The sequence below is a fragment of the Lytechinus pictus genome, chromosome 2 (genome assembly GCF_037042905.1).
Source record: "Lytechinus pictus isolate F3 Inbred chromosome 2, Lp3.0, whole genome shotgun sequence".
Lineage (NCBI taxonomy): Eukaryota > Metazoa > Echinodermata > Echinoidea > Temnopleuroida > Toxopneustidae > Lytechinus > Lytechinus pictus.
In genome coordinates this window covers 31,930,690-31,951,820 of record NC_087246.1, presented here as the reverse complement: position 1 = coordinate 31,951,820, position 21,131 = coordinate 31,930,690, and the positions used below count along the sequence as shown (strand labels likewise).

Sequence of the window (21,131 nt, the reverse complement as noted above, 5' to 3'; positions counted from 1 at the left end):
TATGATTGGAGCTTAGGTCAAAGTACTGTATCATTTGATCTTTTTTTTTTATTTACTATAAACATGCACATGCTTATACCAACCAGTATATCATGAGCTCATCCTGATTTGAAATAATGAGGTAAATTCGGTGATCAAATGGCAGTAGAGTTTTATTATGATCTGGTTTCTGGATTGACATTAACAATCAGAGTGATTGAAGGGTTCACTTCAGACTGAGGGTCTAGCAAGACCTTTGGTCAAGTGGCTTGCAGACAAAGAGCTAGGGAAATGAAAAGTGAAAATGGGGGGAAGTAGAGAGGGGCAGAGAGAGAGAGAGAGTGAGAGTGATAGAGAGATCAGATAGACACAAAATGCAAGGGAGAGAGATAGACAGAGAAGGGCAGATAGATAGAAAAAAGAGAAGGGCATAGACAGAAAGAGAGAGAAGATAGAGAGAATAAATGGGACCCAAAAAGTGAGAAAAAGAGCAACCTAGAAGAAGCAGAACATAGCATCCCCACTCTCTAATTATATTATATATCGGTTGTCTTTCAAAGCATGGCTGAATTTCACAGGGAATTTGCATATTTGTGTTATCATGAAATAGAGAAAGGCTAAAATATAATCATCATATAATTCATAAAGTTCAACTTAGGAAAAAAATTACTTTCTTATTTAAGAGTGTGTGTACTTGGTATTGGAAATGTATTCATGACAATACATAATTCAACACATATATGAGGAAGTCTTGCATACCCATGCTAGCTTCGATGTGGGACCTTGGAAATTATGTTCCCTTGGAGTTTTGACAGGCGACCGTGAATGCCTCCTCTGAAAATGAATATTACATCATAGTTAAATCAAGAGATTTAATTTACATATTTTCTATTCTGAAATATGATTGTCAAAAAGAAGAAAAATAGTGAGAGAAAACTTGTAAAAGAAGCCATGGTTATTTGAATGCTTCTTAGAAATAAATGATCAAAAACTATTTTCAGCCATAATTAATCCAAAACAACAATCAAGTGTTAAAAATTGCAAAGGACTCTTTTTTTTTCACTACAGACCTAATTCAAATCTTTAATGTATTTATTCCAAAAAAAATCCTATGTAGAATGGTCATGGTCTGGAGATGTTTGATTTGTAAGAAACAATATAAGCAATCGGATGCTGTGAATCATCAAAACTATTGCATTTTAAATGTAACTGTTATGAATGATTGTTATAAATAATGAGTTTATGGTTAATCAAAAATTAACTAAGGCTGGAATTCGATAAGGCATACATGTGCAAACACTGACATTCGTAAAAATAAAATAAATTCCTGTAGATACGCACATGAGTATTGCACATTTATTCACGCTTTATTATTATCATATTTGAAAACTAAGGGGAAGGAGAAACTTCTCTTTCCGCAAAAAAGACGCAAATTCTGGGGAGAATTTAGAATTCATGTTCAATACATGAAATTAAAGAGGTGGCCCAATGTTGATCATTGTAATCATCTTCAACATGACATCTAAAAAAATCAATGCAGAGATTGTTGGATCATCTGGGTCCCGTATCACAAAGGTTAGCAATTACTCACGTGCATGGTTTTCACGATTTATTGTACACTGTAGTCATTGCAATCAATTATTTAAAAAAAGTTCAACGAAGAATGTTAAGGTATGTGTTACCGGCCCCAGGTAAAAAATACCTTTCCTGGTATCTTGAGTTGTGGGAGTTTGGTAGGCGGAGGAAATCTGGGAATCCTGTTTAGATCATCGCCGGGGAGAGGCTTGTTGAATACATCTAAACCGAGCGACACTACACTGATGTCATCACCAATATCATCAAAATCATCATTGTTGTCATCATATGGAAGGATGGGTGTCACCTTGTAAGGCAACTACAGATAATGATAAATAAAATCATTATTGAAAACAGGGTCATTAGTACTCACTCTTGTCGGATAGTAGATAACACACAAGGATGAAAAAAGTCATGTTTATTAATGAGGGGCAAGATCTGCCTCATGAATCAGTCTTGATAACATTATGTGAACATGATTTAAAGATAGAATCCAAGAATGATTCATTGGAATTTGTGTGGCAGATGAAATTTTATCATGATGGACAGAAATTTCAGAGAAAGAGTAATCCTAATAATCATGCAATTACTAGGTGGTAGTAATCTATCACATTCCAATATGGTGTTTCACTTAATAAGATAATGAGTTTCACCAGGAATGCAATGCAATTACATTGATGATTAGTGCAGGAAAGCATTCAATCAATCTCAGAAGGATGACACCCGAGAAATATTTTGACAACAGGGAAAATGATACAGCTTACACCAATTTCAATTGAAAAAAGAAACCAAAGTGTGAATTTATGCTTTCGTATCTTTCAAATTACCAACACCTAACATAATCTGTTTAATGAATAATGTTGGGAATATTTTTTTCATAAATTCAACATGTTATGCTTTACTGTATATCCTTTACCTAAAAATAAATTGTGATAAGAGTCCTAAATTTGTATTTTCAGATTATTTGGTAATCTAAATCATTGAAGAGAAGTTATCAATTTTTCAAAACCATACGGAGGGGAGAAGAATATAATGAATAAAACAAGTATGCAGAAATATACTGATATTGTACTGTACATCACTGGTACAATGTACTTGTAAGAGGCTGTTCTCACTACGTTCCTAAAACTAGTTTACTGGAAACTAGTTTAGTGGAAACTAGTTTAACGCGTAGTGAGAACGGTCGATGCGGTCTTGGAAGCGATCTTCCAAACCAGTTTGGAAAACCACCTCGCAATGTAGTTTTCAAGATCGCTTTGCCTCGTTAAACTGGTTTTAGCGTAAGTGAGGACACAACCGTTCTTCGGGAAGCGATCTTCGCACATTTTGAGCGCGCTACTCCACACGACAGGTGTAGAATACCTATGCTGCGGTTTTGAATTTCGCGCGAAACGTGTCACCCCACTGAGAGCGTTTCCATAGCAACAAGAGCGCTTTACGTGAAGTGATTTTGAAAACCACTTTCGTGTGATCAAGTGGGAACGCTAGCAAATTAAAGCGATCTTCCAAAGTGGTTTCCTGAATCGGTTTCCAGTAAACTAGTTTTAGAAAGCGTAATGAGAATGGCCTCATAGTTTCTGTATTCCGATCTGATAAATAGTCTATGACATAAACAGTTATGGATACACATATCAAATCAAAGTTTACGGGATACAAAATGCAGCTACATCGGCATGTAATTAGATATATATATATATATATATATATATGTATGTACCATACCTAGATTCCTAGAAATCTAATTTGGCTTACTGGGGTCATGCTCTATATGCCATTTATGTCATATACCAGACCTCAATCTTGAAAATCAGTCAAAATATAGATCTTAAACTACTTATGACAAGGAAAGGTGCCTGAAAATATCATTACATATCTTGTAGGTCAATAATTGATATTTCATGTGCAGCATAGATAATGTCAATGACTACATAGTACAGAATTTATATTACATTTTGGGTTCAATAAATACAATTTTCTGTAGTTTTATAATACATTAAGATTATTCATACTAGGAATACAAATCAATGTTGTGCATATTTACACAGGTGGCTACCGGCTTGTTATGTTTAAAAAATGAAATGCAATTTAATCCTTTTACACTTTGTCAATATTTTTTCACGTGATGTTTGTTCACGAACGAATTCCTTTAGCGTGATGAAATATGATCAAGGCATTGCAGCGCATGTCAATCACATATGTTCTTTTCTACATGAATATGTTTTCTACATAATGAATGAATATACTGTGTGAAGTGTTATTGATCACCAACAGTGCCAGTGTCATATACATGCACGTGGTAAGGAAATTCCATCAAGACAGATGTATGATGTAAACAAATATTGAAGTTTACAGGATCAAACAGAGCCCTGTCTTACAAAGAGTTGCGATTGATCCAATCAATCGCAACTATGGAAAGGCAGCAAAGTCAACATATAAAATGCATGTTAATTTTTTTTTTATTCTAGATATGAATGTATATCCGTAAAATCATTGATTTCTTGACAATTTCCTGTAGAAAAAATTGTGACAGTGATGGATTTCCATAGAGTTACAATTGATTGGATCAACCATAACTCTTTGTAGGACGGGGCCCAGTATTGATACCCAACCAGAGGGTGTTTTTTTAAACCACACCGCATAGTTCATTTATATTCTAGAGATAATATAAAGACAATCTAATGGTTAATATTGAACTTATGTTCTGATACACAATAACTTTTCTGAATGAAATTTGTAAATTTATACACTTTTATAACAATTAAAAAGGGCAATGAAAGACGGTTTCAGAACTTTACAACCTTTGTGAACACATTCCTTTTTAAAAATTTACTATCACAATACTGCAGGTATTATAAAAAGGAAGCATCATTCACAATGAAAGAAAATCTTTGAACATGAAAACTTGTACAAGTTGATGCATGCAGGTGTAAGGATCAAGGAAAAGAAACAACAGCACATACTCTCTTGTAAATGGCTACAAATTATGCTTTTTTAAGGCCTGGTTCCGCAGGCTGACGGACACAAAACGTACTCAATGGATACAGCGGACAAGCAAAATTTTGGGGTGGCTCCGTCCGTTCTCATCCGCTCCAGACAATGGACAAAATGGGCGAACAATGAAATCACAGTATGCAAAGAGTACACAACGGATACATAACGTTTTCCAACGGATTGCAGGAATTTTTCGTTTTACATCCTCTCTGCATCCATAAGTGCAGTGGGACCATCCCTTTAAGAAGGTTCCTGCTGAAAGGAAGCAGTGTGAACACAGTGTATTTAAACACATAGTCACTCAACATAGTGACTGTGTTCAAACTGGAGAGTTTGTTCAATGCATTCACACCATTTTCCTTCCAGCAGGGGAAATATATACAAAGGTTAATTCATTAATTTGAAATAAACTTTCTGCAGGAATGCTCATAAGAAATTGGCCAAAATGGGCCTTTTTGTAAGAAATGGCTATTTCTTTGGACCATAAATATACAAAATGAGAATTCGTATTTCACTTTTGTCTGAAATCTGGCAACTATGAACGTTAAAGTAGAATTTAGGTGATTCAGCCGATAGCCTTATTACATACTTACATAATCCCTTGACTGTTTGCTGCAATTGATAGGACCATGGTCCATAATGGGACTCTGACATTGATTTACAATGCATTCTGGAGAAACCTTAGGTAAGTGCATACAATTGTAAATGTCCTAAGTTTTGGCTGTATTGAAGGTTTTCATTCTGATTGCAATACTATTTCATGCATTTAATGACAAAATGGACAAATTCATATTAACATTCCAGTCCCCATGCATTACAATTTCAATTCTTAGTTGATCTTACATTACAAAGTAACTACTTGCAAAAGTTTACATTAAAATAAAGTGTAAACATTCCGAAGGAAGAGAAACTACAAAAGTGAGTTGTTTGTTGATCATATTTCCTCCACTGATTTTTTGGCTTATAGATTCTGATTTTCTGCATTATCTCACACAATATCAACCATATTATAAAGGATGTACTGATTTTTTTTTAGGATTATAGTATTGTAGGCCTATAAAATGCAATATAAACTCTATGAAATAGATTCTATTTTCAACATGTCTGTTACCTGTTGTGGATTGCATGTTTCAGCCATCGCACAGAAGACAGAGAAGCCACCCGATGGGCTGGTCACTGGAAGCTAGAGGGTAAGATGAGACAAGATAGATACAAGCAAGGTATAAACAACTCCCCCTCCCGCCCTCCACCAAACCACAAAAAGAAGAAGGAAATTTAAAATAATGATAAAGTACTGAATAAATTAAAAATTAAATACAAAATTTAAACAAATAGATAATGGTCATATAAAAAGCAACAATGAAACACTAAATAATGATGATGATAATGATAACAATAATAATGATAATGAAAAAGGACATAAAACAAAATAAACGAATAAATAACTATAAACATTTATATAAAGATTAGAAAAACATCAATGAAAGAAATATAGGAATGATTAGTATAAGGTGTAAAAGAAGGAGAGTATGAATTCAATACAATCAGTAGAAAAGAGAGAAAACAAAGAATGAAAGTGGGATAAAAAGAAAGAATTTTTAATATGACACCGAGACTGACAATCCTAACAGGATTTCCATAATAAGAAAATAAAACAGAAACTGCATGCTTTAGTGTTTCATTTAGCTCACTCACAAGCTGTGGTTCACTTTTAGATTCTTTGGGAGGGGTAGGCATTGCTAGTCTTGTTGTCAGCATCGTTGAAGCAACGCGAGTATTGACACTCTGCCTTCTCTGTTCATCAAATGAGGCATCATGGAGGAAGACTGGTGGTAGTACGATAGGGTCTGAAGAGCAAGACTTTGAATGGAGAGAAGGGGATCATTTCAAGTGTACAAAGATGATTGTACGATTGATACAGATTACTGTAATAGTCCATTGCTGCCAAGTCCCAAGGAGGGACCGTGACTTATGAAATTCCACCATCCACAGTAATATTGAGCCAAATAGACGATTGGCACAAGCCTGTGTGCCTGATTTCTCAAGCATAAGAAATGGTTTATATTGCCAAGTATAATCATCTAGACGGTGATATGGCTAGACTATGTAGATTGAAATGAAATTATACAACTTGGAAGCAAAGTGGCAGTTTCTTAGCCAAGGAATTCCAACTTAAACCAGTATACCTACATGTGTACAATATATATACATGTATGAATTATGCTTTAAATAATGTTGCATAATAAACTGGGTTCACACTGGCAGTGTTCCATCCTGGAATCTAATTTTTGTATGGGCTTCTGACTGAACATACATGTATGGCGAACATAGAATGATATAACAGGGTGGACTTCATCAATGAGGGGATCAAAGTGGCAACCATATAAACATGCATATAGGAATTTTGTTTCTACTTCAGGAGTTGAGGTATACATGTCACACTCCATATAGGCTAAGAATGAGCACTCTTTATTTCCTTATCAAGTTTCAATATAGATATATTGGAGCTGAACAGGCTATTTCTTTAATTCTGAACATTATCCTAAGAAGGGCAACAATTAAACTATTAAACAAGTTTTGGTGATAGTTTGAATATTTGGAAGAACAACTAACATAATGTAAATAAAGGTTTTAAACATTTCCGAGGGGAAACAAGCTCCAATGACACAACAATTGTTCCTGCGACATTTGCTCGGGGATTAATTTCGTCTATGATGAAGGGCTAGGGTTGAAATAGAGTTTTATGTTAGGTTTAGGGTAGGGTATTGACGTTGGTCATTCGAAAGGTGTGTGGAATTTAGAGCGGAGAAATTGTTGCCAGAGCAAATGTCAAGTCATGGAACCCAGCCCCTGCCCCCTTACCCCTCCCCCATGATCACATATCTGCTCTCACACAGTTGTTGATGATTTAAAAGACAATCTCAAAAATCTTAGAATGATCATGAGAAATTACAAACTTCAGCACTGCCATTGCTTCTTCTACAACATTAAGGCCCGTATTCTGAAGTCAGGTTTAACTTAAACTCTGGTTTATAGTTGTGGTTTAATTATGGATAGCCAATTGTTACATAAATCAATAACAGTAAAGATATAATATTTCACCTCATTTGGCTCTCAAATCATTCATAATGGTGTAGGAAGTATAAATTGATGATTGTCTTCACCATCGATGAATCAGGAAAGAGCAGAGTAAACATAAAAAACATACAACTTAATAAAAATTTTGACACTTTTGGCTTCCCATAATTTTAGCAGAGTTAGACCATGGTCTTAGTTAAACCTGACTTCAAAATACGGGCCTAAGAGACTAGCTATGCCGAAAACAGTTATTATCCTTGTTAGTGTATGATTTACATTGACAGATTTGACTGTTCCTCTGGCCGAGTTAGGGCTTCCATTGGAGAATACATCATAGTGCTCTTCAGAGGGTTTATAGAGAGCCCCAACACCTTCAGAAGAAGGAAGGACTCCAACCTGAAATCATGAATATCATAAAAGAGGCACGTCTCTTACTTTGATCAGATCCAAGCAAGTTTAGAGTTTACTATGATAGTTGTAATTATGCTTGCCTACTCAATTGCATGAAATGCTTAATTTCAGAAACATCTGCATGACATAAAATGGTTCAAAATATAATAAAAGTTACAAAAGAAATTTTGATAAAGAAATTTATTTTACTCTTCTGTTAAGCAGACACTCTAAAAAAAGTTTACCCAATTTTGAGTTAAATGGGAACATACATGTTAGTTGGGTAAAAAGATATCACATATTTTGTAAATTTTACACAATGTTGCATTCAAATTGACCCTTAAAACATGCATTTTGCCCGATATGAGAAGAAAACCCACTCAAACATGCATGTTCCCTTTCGACCCAATATTGAGTAAATTTTTACTCAGTATTTTTAGAGTGGAGTTGCTCGGTATGCATTCTTTATTTCACCCTATCAATTTTCTTTACCAGTACCTAACACTTGTAAAATCTGTAAAGTAGTAAAATATAAAAATAACCGCAACCAATCCAGTTTAAAAGCAACAATGATTTGACCCGAGTGAATTTTGAGTTGAAATGATAAAACATGTACGGATTGCTCAACTACATCGCATAAAACCACTTGATTCAATGTGCAATTTTAAGAACAGATTCAAGTACACAGAAGAATATAGGTTTTGAAGTTTGAAGTTCACTCAAGCATCAAGCATGTGTAGTGTGCAAGATCTGTGGAAACTCTCAACAGATGCCCCCACCGAAAAGATAAATAAAAATAAATAGATAAATAAATAGATAAATAGATAGAAAGATAGATAGATACCGATAGATGGATGGATCGATGGATGGATAGATAGACAGATAGAAAGATAGATCAATCAATCAATAACTAAATACATGTAGATAAATAAATAAATAGATATGTACATCAATCAATAATTTAAAAAAAATGCTCTTCTATCTGGGTTTTGGTATATTTTGATAGATCTTTACATTGATATTGTTTCAGATAAGTCAATTGTCAACACTTTTATTATTTACCCCAAAGGGAAGAATTATAGGGAACCCAACTACAGAGAACCTTGTTTACAAGATACTTTAATGTGGGTTTTGGGCTGAATGTTCACAAATGATTTTATGATATGAAATCTAGTCAAGTAGCAAATTTATAATGATTGCATTATGAACAGACCTTTGAGACTGGAAGATGAAATGGGAAACTCTTATTGAGTGTTACAGGCATTGATAGGAAGAGGAAGTAGGCATGTCCAAGAAATGCTGTCAGAAGCTGGAGACCGTTGAGGATCAGTGAACTTCGTCAAGGTGATGACAAAAGAAATTAAAGGCAAGGAGACATAATGTGAATGAGATGACAATGATTTCATTAAGAACAGATATTTGAAATAGAATGATTATCAAGGAAATATACTCACATACATGAATTAAAATTGGAAATATTAAAGTATTAGTCAGAACACCACCTTTCAGGGATTAAATAGGTCATAAAATGGATGATTTGTAATAAAAAATCCCTGTGAAATGAACATAATTTTGGAGAAAGATATATTTATTTATGTGAGTGTGTGTAAGTGTGATTATTATTATCATGCAACAACACCCTAACACTCAATTACATAGTATCTTACATAGTTGAATAACAACAAACTTTCTGTACCTGTCCATTTTAGGAAACACAGATGAGAGAGCGAGAATGAGAGCCACAGGCTCAATCATAAACCATAATGAGAAGAAGCAAGCAAAGGGTAGATAGAAGACAAGCTTATTGCGATGACGTTTGACAGTGAAGTATACCCCATGAAGGGTCCAAACAAGACCTGTAGAGGAAAGGGGATATTTGTTTACCTGCTTTACATCTCCAGTATTCACTAAATGCCAAAACATGATGGAGGAGAGCCAAACATCCATGGTCATGTCAAACTAACTTACAAAACATTATTAATACCCTGACTACTGGATTATACTATGCAATTTATATTTTCATATCTTTAATCAAGCAGGAAATCTTTATTGGCTTACATGTAGCAGCTGCTTTACGGATCCCTCTACCTACTTTCTTTAACATCATTCTGTTAATTGTTCTTGTATTATCTTCTCATTTTTGTATATTCTTGTAAATTATGTCTTTGTGAATTTGAATAAATCATATCAAATACTAATAGGCCTTATACATTGACAACCTCTCAGCCAATGAGTGCAGTTTAAGGACGTTCCACAGTTAAAGTGAAATCCATGTCATTTTCACCAAACTTTGCACATAGATACTTTAGAACCTTAATATTCGAAATATGCAAAAATCAACATAGGTCCATGTGCTTGATTTTTTGCTATAGAGCTTCAAAGTTCCCCCAAATTGATGTTCTTAAGAATTGCGCATTCAAAAGAATTTGGCATTTTTAGACCGCCCAAGATTACTACAATGAGTTTAAACCTCTATTACTCAGTCAAAATACATAAAAAAGTCATCAAATTTCGCAAGAGAGTTAATAATTGTATCGTTAGAATGGAGAATCTATTTATAGTGCTATTTGTTTGCAATTTTAAGTTTAACAGCACTGTCAGTTCTTAAAAATGGCGTAAAAGATAACAAAATCCCAATCTAAAAAATGTGAAATTTTAGTAACAAACTACAAAAGTACAATAAATGCTGTACTTTATTCAAAATCCATGTCATTTTCACCAAAATTTGCAGAGTTGTAGAGGAAGGTATACCTAAAAGGTACAAACATAAAAAAATAAGGGTTCATGTGCTTATTTTTAAACTATCAGCATTTTTATTAGAGCAAATGTGCTTTTTAAAACACCAAAAATGCGCCGAATGCTTTGTATCTATGTGAAGAAAAAATCAAAACCACTCTACCATTTATTCAAACTCGGGGTTAATAATCGTGATTCTTGGCAGCACTGCAGAGTAAAGTATTTTGAAATTGTAGAGAATTTATTTTTGAATGGTCCATGGTATAATTCAATTTTTTAGCTCCATGAAATAACGCATCGGATCTGCAGTTAAAGTGCAGAAGATGAGAAAATCAGCTCATACCCGCAGCTAATTAATCACCTGTTCATCCATTGTGACGTCAGCGCGCAGAGTGTAAACTATGCACAGATCATAATGCGCACAAACATAACTGTGGAACGTCCTGAAGAGTGAATAGAAAAATAATTGCAGAAGCAAGATTGAAAAAAAAACATCATTCTATCAATTGTCCTTGTAATGTCTGTCTTCTCATGTTTGTATATTCTTGTAAATTATGTCTTTATGAATTTGAATAAATCAAATCAAATACATGTACTAATAGGCCTTATACAATGACAACCTCATAGCCAATGAGCAAAGTTTGAGAGTGAATAGAAAGAAAAAAATAATGGCAAAAGCAAGATTGAAAAAAAAATGTATTAACCCACCAGGAGAACAATATACTTGGGTCTGAGGGCTATATAGCCTCCCAAAGAGTAAAGAGAAATCCCCTCATGCAAAGTAGCCCAAACAAGATACATGAAATACCTGCAATGCGACAAATAATTGGACCAGCTGCAACCTGGATACTATACTGAGCTAGGATATCTCTAGGATCCACCAGTATGGTCTGATAGACGGAGAAGATCAGGTAGGACACAGCATACAAGAGACAAAAGATTGCTAGCTGAATGGAACCATTAAAACTCATTCGGGTCCTGTGTTTTATCAGTTAGGTATAAAGTTTAAGGTAAATGGTTGAATCTTTATACTAAAATTTGCACATTACTATGGAAATTATGTCTTCGGTGAAAGAGGGCTACAGTACAGCAATGGCTGCTTATCAAGTGTGCCACCTTGTACATATGTTCATTATTGCTAATGATAGCAAGTGATTTTATAAATGCCTCCTGGTTAGAATACCAATGGTATACCAGCCCACTTCCTAATGATGTTTGTCTTTATCTTACTATCTATATACTGCATTGCATGAAGTTTTCATGGGTTAACAATACTTTGAAGACTCACCTAGTAACTGTATAACCTTTGGAAACCAAGAAGAGGAGTGCTACAAATATCACACTAGATAGGCCATGGAGTATGTCAGCTATAAATGTTAGAACATAACATTTTACTTGGTATGCCGTCCACACCTTACCAAAAATAATCCTTTTATTGATAAATCATCAATGCATGCGTTTTCATTATCTTTTAGTCCAAGAAAGATTCTTAGACAGCAACCCTTGTATCTTATTTTAATCTACTTTAACAACATCAAATTCAACAGAATGAGTAAAAAAAAAGATACTTGATCAGATAAAGTAATTGCCCATTTCTTATTTTTAGATTTACTATTCCCTGTCAACCTGTTGTTGGTTTTGAGGTGAAGGGTCAAAATGTTTTAAATAAAAGGATATGAAACATTTACAGAAATAGATACATAAAAATAGTCTTGGTAATCTGGATAAGATTGGAATGATAAATTCATATGTACATATCATAATATTGTTCTATTCTTGAAGTGTGAGAGAGAGAGAGAGAGAAAGAGAGAAAAATGTTTTAAAAAGCCGACTACATTTGCACATTCTGGGACAGAAAGATACCTTGATTTAACTGTGCTAGTATCATAAGTTACGTCTCTTTACATAATGTCAAAACTATTATAACTTGTTATGTCAAACACTGGTAATCACCAGATTACAAAGACAACAATCATGATAGTACTTCTACTACTACTACTACTACTACTACTACTACTACTACTACATGTACTATGACTACTACTACTACTACTACTACTACTACTACTACTACTACATGTACTACGACTACCACTACTACTACAACTCTGCTATAATACAAATAATGATAATAATAGATGTTTCATTTCTAAGGCACACACATCAACCAAACATGGTTGATTCAAGAACATCACACCACAAACCTGAATTGTTCAACCTGGGAAGACTGACCCCATTATTGGAGAAGCAACCCATGGCAATGCAGTGGAGTAGTAGAGAAATCAGCTGAAGACTGAGACTAAGGTAGAACAGTCTGTAGGTCACATGGAGAAGATGCTTCCTGAACAGAGTTACTGCAACATAATCATTTATCATGGAAATGTGACCATTTTCTATTTAATATTTAGTTTATTAATCCAATCGCAACAAGACATTTGCTCTTGCGAAATTATCTCCATACTTTTATAATTTGAGATGTTGGGTTAACGTTGCAATAAGGTTTTAGATTAGGTTTAGTAGGGTAGGGTACAGTGTTGAATCCATGGTTGAAGTTGAGTTTGTGGAATTGAGCAATAGTCGTTGGGGAAAATGTCATAGAACTGGTCTAAAGCACAGAATTTATGACAACTGTTCTGATGTAATAGGGGACAGACATTGAATAACCAAACAAATTTAGATGGATTCATGACGGCATGCAGCTGAATCATGCCTGGAGTAGTTATTGCCAGGTTTGAAATATATTACACAGCATTTAACTTTAAAGTTCTCAAAAACTTTCATAATCTAATCAGATTGTAATCCTCATGAACCAAATTTAGATTAATCAATTGGATCTAGAAATTGTCACAATGAGCAGCAATAAGCCATGTCCTCTATGAGTACCGACCTCATAATCATAACCGAACACTGTGACTCCAACACAAATCATCTAATGGTTCTTTAAGTTATTGCAAGGACATGACAAGCAGTTTTCATGTACATTTACTAGTATACAATGACCTCTCTGAACTTTGACATTAATATTCCAAAAATAATCTGACCATTGTCACTCTAATACACATACATGACCCAACATGACCCAAGATCAAGGTTTATCGTCAAAAACTGTTTACATATCGAGAATAAAAAAATGGGAAGCACATGCAGGTGCAAATATTCAAAGACTGTGGCAACCACCTTCAGTGGAGGGGTGCAGCATAAAATATTTATTTATATCAAAGCTATTCCTGCAAAAATAAAATTCCAAATTCATTTGGATAGAATTAGATTAGATTTTAAAGATATTATTTTTAACAATTCCTCATTTTTCCAACATGGCCCCCCCAAAAAAAAATAATAATTTGTATTACAAAAGTTTTAGAGATCACAGGATACATACCATGGTTGACGGTTGCTACTAGAAGTATTCCAAGATATGAGAATAAAAATCCAAGATCAGTCACCATCAAATCTGAAGAAAAGACCAATTTACAATGAATAAATGAATGACCCTCAATGTTTATTGTGATTGTGTTTCCTTTCATCACATTCACTTTGTACCGGTCAGCGAGGTGACTCTACCGGGCAAGTCCCGTGAAGGGACGGCACAGGCACAAATCCGCATTCCACTGAGTGGTGGCTTCAGGAATAGGTCAGTCAGCGCACGCGTTATCTATATTTTGGTTCAGATCAAAACAGGAAGAACTACATGTGCAATAACTATATTATTAAAATCTGTTCTATCTTATTATATGTAGGATATAAAACAAATATACCAGGCCTTTATTTCAAAAGTTAAGAGGGAAGCATTCACCCTCGGTTGTACTGGCAAAATTGCTATAAAAATAGTATTAAATAATAATAGTAATAGAAATAGTAATGCTAGTCCAACCTCTGACAAATAATTCCTGCTATACTTACTCAAAGGCTGATATAATTGTATACTATTAAGTGGATGGTCAAAAAAACTTACATCTCTGATCATAAGAAAATTCCCAATCCAAGCTCTTAAGTCCGTTAGTCATATGAAGTGTGTAAGTCACATTCCAAATTCCGGGTACTTCTCCTCCATGGCAGTTTGCTAGGTTGAAGAAGTATCGACGAGGCCTCTCGTTTGAAGAGAAATCTTTGTATCCTCTGCACAGAAGCCACTATTTTGAGATGAAAATAACTTTGTGGCAAATATTCAGGTCTTTTCCAAAATCAATAAAACATTACAAAACTTCTTTGAAGTTTTTCCCCTTTTAATTTTGAAGCTACAATTTTGTTCCTCTGATAATCCGACAATTCTTTAACCCACTGACAATTGAAATCTGAATTATCATAGGCTTTGTTCAGGAACCAATTGGTTTAATATAATGCAAAGGATTGATAAAGCTAATTAATTTACAAAGGATTGGACCATATTAGCCTAAAGTTTGTCCAGGTGACATTTGACAAGGTATTAAATTAAAGTATCCAAAATCATTCCTTTTATACTGATGTTAAGAATATAAAATGAACATTTGCATACTTCACCTTTAGCTGATGCCATCAAACTTTCCAGCTGCTTGCATTTATATCATGTACACTATACATTTATAAGCAGGACTTTCAAACAGCATCATGAACACATCTTTGATAAAGAAATTGTTTGATTACACTGACAACTACTCCTGTAATAAAGGTTTTAAAAATTTTGGAGCTTAAAGACCGACTCCATAAATTGCACATAATATCAAATGTCTTTGACTTGCTATCTAGCAAGGCTGACTTTCTCTTGAATAATTTGAATTAGAACAAGTTTTTTTTCTTCAAACTAGGGGAGTGTGTTTTTCTTTGAAATTCACAGGAAAAGGCAATCATTATGAAGCAGCCTTTCATTTTTTTTAGAAATAAAAACATTTGAAAATATCTGCTATCAGGTGAAGATGTAGAAGTAGTCTATCATTCCTAAGAGAAAAATCTCAATGTGATACATGAGATGTGTTTACAGGTATTTTTGTCTGCAAAAAATTGCAAATTAGACACTTAATTCACAGACTTATGCATTTTAATATTGATTGTGCATAAGATTGATTTACTATCTTATTTACCAAATTAATTTCTTTGTTTACAAAAAAGGTAAACCAGTTATTTATTTCAAGATTTAAAATTGATTCAGAGACCTACAGCAGAAAGCACAAGATTTATGGATGATTTGGGCCCCAAAAGTGAAGGCAATGGAAATGTACATTTCTTATTCACACGGTCCCTAATTTATTTAATTCTCTTCTGCCGGGTAGAGTAGTTCATATGTGATCAATCAACTGAAAATACATTTTGAACTCAGTGAATATGCTATGTAGATATTAAAGTATTAATTATGATGTTGCTTTACAAGAAAACGTAATACTTTTTGATGGGATTGTCTTTTCCTATGAACACCCTTTTCATTCTCACAGAAATTGAGCATAATTATTTTTCAATACAGTTGTCCTATTCACCTTACTGTTATCTGATGAAGATATTAAACTATTGGAATCAAGTTATTTACAACATAAGATCTTTTGGTACAATGATTTCTTTTGTTTAAAAAAATCCCTCAATAAGAAAACTTTAATCATTACAGTAATTGAGGAATAATACTTTTAAATATGTAAATGTGGTCGACTAATATTGATCCTAATGCTATCTGATGAAGATATTAAACTATCAGCATCAACTGCAGTAGCTTAACCCTATCTTAACTGGGCTATTTCAGACCAACATATACTGGGGGGGTTAATTTGACCCCCTCCCCCTCAGATCTTGACCATGGATTGCGCGATCGCCACGAAAATTTGCACGCGCATAGAGCTGGATGTAAACTACAAGACTGTATAATGAAATTTTCAAAAAATCAATTGCTTATATTTTTTTGTCAATTAATTATGCAAATAAGCATATGAAATTTTCCCTAAATTTGTTTTTTAGTGTATGTTTTTGCTCAATTTATAAAGCTAGTAGAATGCTCATTTTTGGTGAACATATAGATTTTTCATATTTCAAACAAAAATCTACAAAAAATTGCCGAAAAATAATGAATTCGTTTCTTATTAATCTTATTTTTTAATTTTTATATATTTCCTTGTTTTTTCAAACCTTTTCAAACCTTTGTTTTTTATTGTTTTATTTGATGAACTTTTTCGGGGACCCTTTTGCAATGAATAATAGCATAAAATAAACCAATCTAAACCAACAAAAGTAAAAATAATCATACATTTATGATTGTTGGTTTATAAGACAATTTGCAATGACTTAGTACACGTAATCACGTTTTTGAGCAATTTTGGGACCGACATGCACTTACAAAATATTGCGTAATTTTGGAACCACTTACCTGGGCGTCAGAAATTTGGTCTCAAAAGATGCGCAAAACTTGAAAGTAAAAAGTCAGCAAGTGGCGCGGTCAAAAGAATTTGCGCAGCGGCATAATTTGTTGAGGGGGGTCAAATTGACCCCCTCCCCCAGATTAATAAGGGTTAAAACAACGTCTCTTGACAAAATGATTTCTTTTTAAAAAAAAATCCTCAATAAGATTACTTTCATGATCACATGAATTGAGCAATAACTCTTTAAAATTTATAATATGGTTGACTAATTCATCTTTAATGTTATGTGATGAATATATTAAACTATGAGCATCAACTGCAGTAGCTTAAAACAACGTTTCTTGACAAAATGATTTCTTATAAAAAAATCCTCAATAAGATTTTACCTTCATAATCACATTTTGAGCATTAACTCTTTAATATGGTCGACTAATTCATCTTAATGTTATCCAATGAAGATATTAAACAACTGCATACAAAAGCATATAAATCATTTGGTGTGTGATTTCATATCATTGATCTGAATACATTACTTAATACTAAAATGAATGATTTACCTTTTTTGTTTTTAATACTGAATCTTTGCTATCAGATGAAGATGTAGAACTATCAATACATACACATGACTTGAAAACAATACAAAAAAATTAAAACTTTCATTCTTTATAATATCCACAAGCTAAAAAGTAGAGGAAGATTGAATATCAAGGCTGATACACTTGAAATGTAAAAGGAACAAACAGTATGAGTAGAATTCAAAGATTATACCTTGCTATCTAATGAAGATATGAAATCGCTGTAACATTTAAAAATCAGATTAATCAAATCACTTTTTTAATCAGAAGTGTAACCTAAACAACTTTTACCTTTTCTTTTGATTTCCAAGTGACCTTGCACTGGTCTGATGATTCAGTCAGGTTGACCTTGAAACTGGAGTCTATGATTTTAGAAACTTTTGCAGTGCATGACTGAGAATATAAACAAAAGAAGAAAGAATGTATCATAACAAAGTATCTGAATTTACTCAATAATGCCATCATGAAATACCGTAACAATTCAACTGAAACCCCTTTCATTACTGTAAGAAATTGCACAAATTGTGATAAACCCATCTCCATGGAAATTCATACTTACTTTGAAAGGCAGAAAAATGAACTAAAACTCTGACAAAACAATTTACAAAAATTTGACCCGCTACACATTTCTGTACATTTATTCGCCATTTTGTCTTCATTCTTTAAGCATTCATTAACAGCTACATTTACTGTATCTGTTTGTAATTACCGATTGGAACCACATTCTACATGCTTTGCTTCTATGATGGACCCCTTCATTTCTTACAAATGGACACAATTTTATAAATCATGGTACAATTTTACTCTATCATACATGTATCTTATTGTATTATTAAATGTACAAGAATATAATTTTGAACTTCTTTATTTTGTTGTTATGGAAATTGAATAAATGTCTTGGGGTTTTTTTCTTCAAAATACAATTTTTGCTCATCAAATTAAATTAAAGCTCCATCATCTAGCTAAATACTCAAAAGGATTGATGAGACTTTATATCCATTCATGCTAACTAGAATAGACAAATATAATAAATTCGACATCTTCAGTGAACTCACAGTAAACATTTTAATTTTGCAATAAAAGAAAGGGCCTACAACAAAAGTACAAGGACTCCCAAACAGGTAGTTCTCTGTAAATTGCAAATTATTTGAGGATTTACTGTATATCTACAATGAACAATGGGGGACAATCAAATGCATTTCAACTTACCAAACTTTCTTCATTATGTCTGATAAAAGGCCATTGATTGACAGAATCATCAAACATTGCAAGTTCATAGTTATGATGATTCTGTGTAGAAAGGAATAGATTGAAAGAAATCACAAATGGTCAGAAGCCTTAAATAACATTAGTGTGAACTCATATCATTGACATATATACCGATAGCAGTAATTGAAACATATCAAAAACCTTCAAATATGTATGTCTGAATGTCAGCAGAATGTATTCAATGAATTTAATTTCATATTGAAATGAATAGGTCTACTAATGGATATAAATGTTTGTTATAGATTTCTACTTACTGAAGGAAAGAAAAACTTGAATCGTAGGAAGTTAACATTGTCAGTCCCATAGGCAAATGAATCCAGAAAAACAACATCCTGGAATAAAAGAAAATAATAATTAGGGTCTAGATCTGTGATAACACATTTGAGATTTACATTTTATGAAATGGTTTAGGCCTACATGGTGAGTGATTGTACTACCGACCAGCGCTGTATAACCGAACACACCCATTTACTCATGAATACTCATAGGAAGGTAATTTCAAAACGCTTTAAAATTTGCAACATCCTCTTAAATGGAAATTGAATAGAAAGACAAAAACACATTTAAAGTCTTTACTTTCTCAAAAATACAAAATATGGTCACAATAGAAGATCAGTGATTTTTTTTTTTCCAACTTTTCCAACAGAAAACACATGTTAATTATTTAATACGATACCATTTCCAAGTGACCAAAATATTTCACATTGGAAGAGGGGTGGGTTCAGAAGATTTCATGAAAAAGAAAAATGATCTCGGTCAAAATTTATTTTGACTTTATTTTTTGTAGGGACTTGTGTATTCATGGTGGAAGTTTGAAGAATTTAAAGAAAATTTTGCGTTTGATATGATTGAATTTGTAAAAAGTGTTTGGTAACACGATCCGCTGACATACCATTTTATTAATATCAAGAATTTCAATTTATGTTCTTAAATCAGTTTTGAATTTTACTCAAATTTCAAAGGCACTTTAAAGTTTTAACATATTATGACTAAAGAAAGTCAAAGTAGATGTGATTTATGATAATGTCTGAAGTTTGATCTGCCAATACCTGACCCAAATTTCATACCAATTTTTTTTTCATTTAAACTTTCATTCTAACTTTTGTTAGCATGATCATATTTTGCTCATCCAGTTTCAAAAAATTATCATTCAGATTTTATTTACACCTCATGTAATTTGAGAATGTTTCCTTATTTGTTAGAGTGTCTCGTAGACTGAAACTTATGATAAAGCTTCAGTCTCTGTTTCTCTCTTTTTTCATAAAGAAGTACAAATTGTGGAGTTTTTTCAGGATGATGGAGTAAAAAAAATCAAGATAGATTTTAGGTTTTATGACCAAGATTTTTGTTTCATCTCAAAGTCAAAGTCTATTTTATCATTAAGTACAATAATGGGAAAATAGGAACAATCTAGATAGTGTAGGACTAGAATTTTCTTATTATATTATTTGGTTTGTCCACAATCCTACCAGTGAGACATCTTCTTGATTTTAATCGAAAGCAGTTCAAAACTTCAGGTTGTTTTCATCAGTTGTTCCGCTAGACTAGTTTACGACTACGTCTTGTTTCACTCACTAATATTAACGTTAGACCGATAAATAGACCTAACGTTAGGCCTGTATATTCTGTCATCAGCCTCAGGGATAGAATCTAGATCTGCTCCGCTGAGACTTTGTCCGGCTACCTAGTCCGGGGTACCGTACCTAAACTACACAAATAGATTTATTTACTGGTCTAACATTAGTCTAACCCAGGGAGCCCAGGGGCTTACCGTGTATTTGACCATACTCACGGGACTAGGGCGATTTATGGTCTAAATATTTCTCCAAATGAATTGTGAAAACAGAAAGTATACAATTACCACGATTATATGGATGAAGGTCTAACGAGTGGCAGTTTCCTGACATCTGGGCACAGACTGGAACCTCAAAAAACGAAAAGTTCTCTCCTTCTACCCCAGTCTCGATCGGTCATTTTGTTACGATTTTAAACAAAAATGGCCGATCGAGACGGGTTTTTTTTTTAGGTTCCAGTCTGTGCCCAGATGTCAGGAAACTGCCACTCGTTAGACCTTCATCCATATAATCGTGGTAATTGTATACTTTCTGTTTTCACAATTCATTTGGAGAAATATTTAGACCATAAATCACCCTAGTCCCGTGAGTATGGTCAAATACACGGTAAGCCCCTGGGCTCCGGCCCGCGCAGCGGGCCGGAGCTCCCTGGG

General features: G+C 33.6%; 1 protein-coding gene across 1 annotated transcript; it reads right to left on the bottom strand.

Annotated features, from left to right (window-relative positions):
• Positions 1-5,620: 5,620 nt before the first annotated feature.
• Positions 5,621-20,690, bottom strand: LOC135153213 (transmembrane protein 145-like). Its single transcript, XM_064095599.1, has 13 exons — positions 20,676-20,690; positions 18,845-18,925; positions 17,927-18,028; positions 14,702-14,879; positions 14,129-14,200; positions 12,954-13,103; positions 12,038-12,116; positions 11,558-11,727; positions 9,710-9,869; positions 9,227-9,347; positions 7,900-8,019; positions 6,241-6,405; positions 5,621-5,728 (listed from the first exon to the last, which is right to left on the bottom strand). Exons 1-13 carry the CDS (start codon positions 20,688-20,690, stop codon positions 5,621-5,623), a joined length of 1,521 nt encoding a protein of 506 aa, XP_063951669.1.
• Between the last annotated feature and the right edge of the window lie 441 nt (positions 20,691-21,131).

Coding starts and splice junctions, on each gene's coding strand:
- LOC135153213 (XM_064095599.1), bottom strand. Junction 11,728..12,037: donor AAAGGTTATACAGTTACTAG/GTGAGTCTTCAA, acceptor GATAAAACACAG/GACCCGAATGAGTTTTAATG. Junction 9,870..11,557: donor AATTATTTGTCGCATTGCAG/GTATTTCATGTA, acceptor TTTCCTCTACAG/GTCTTGTTTGGACCCTTCAT.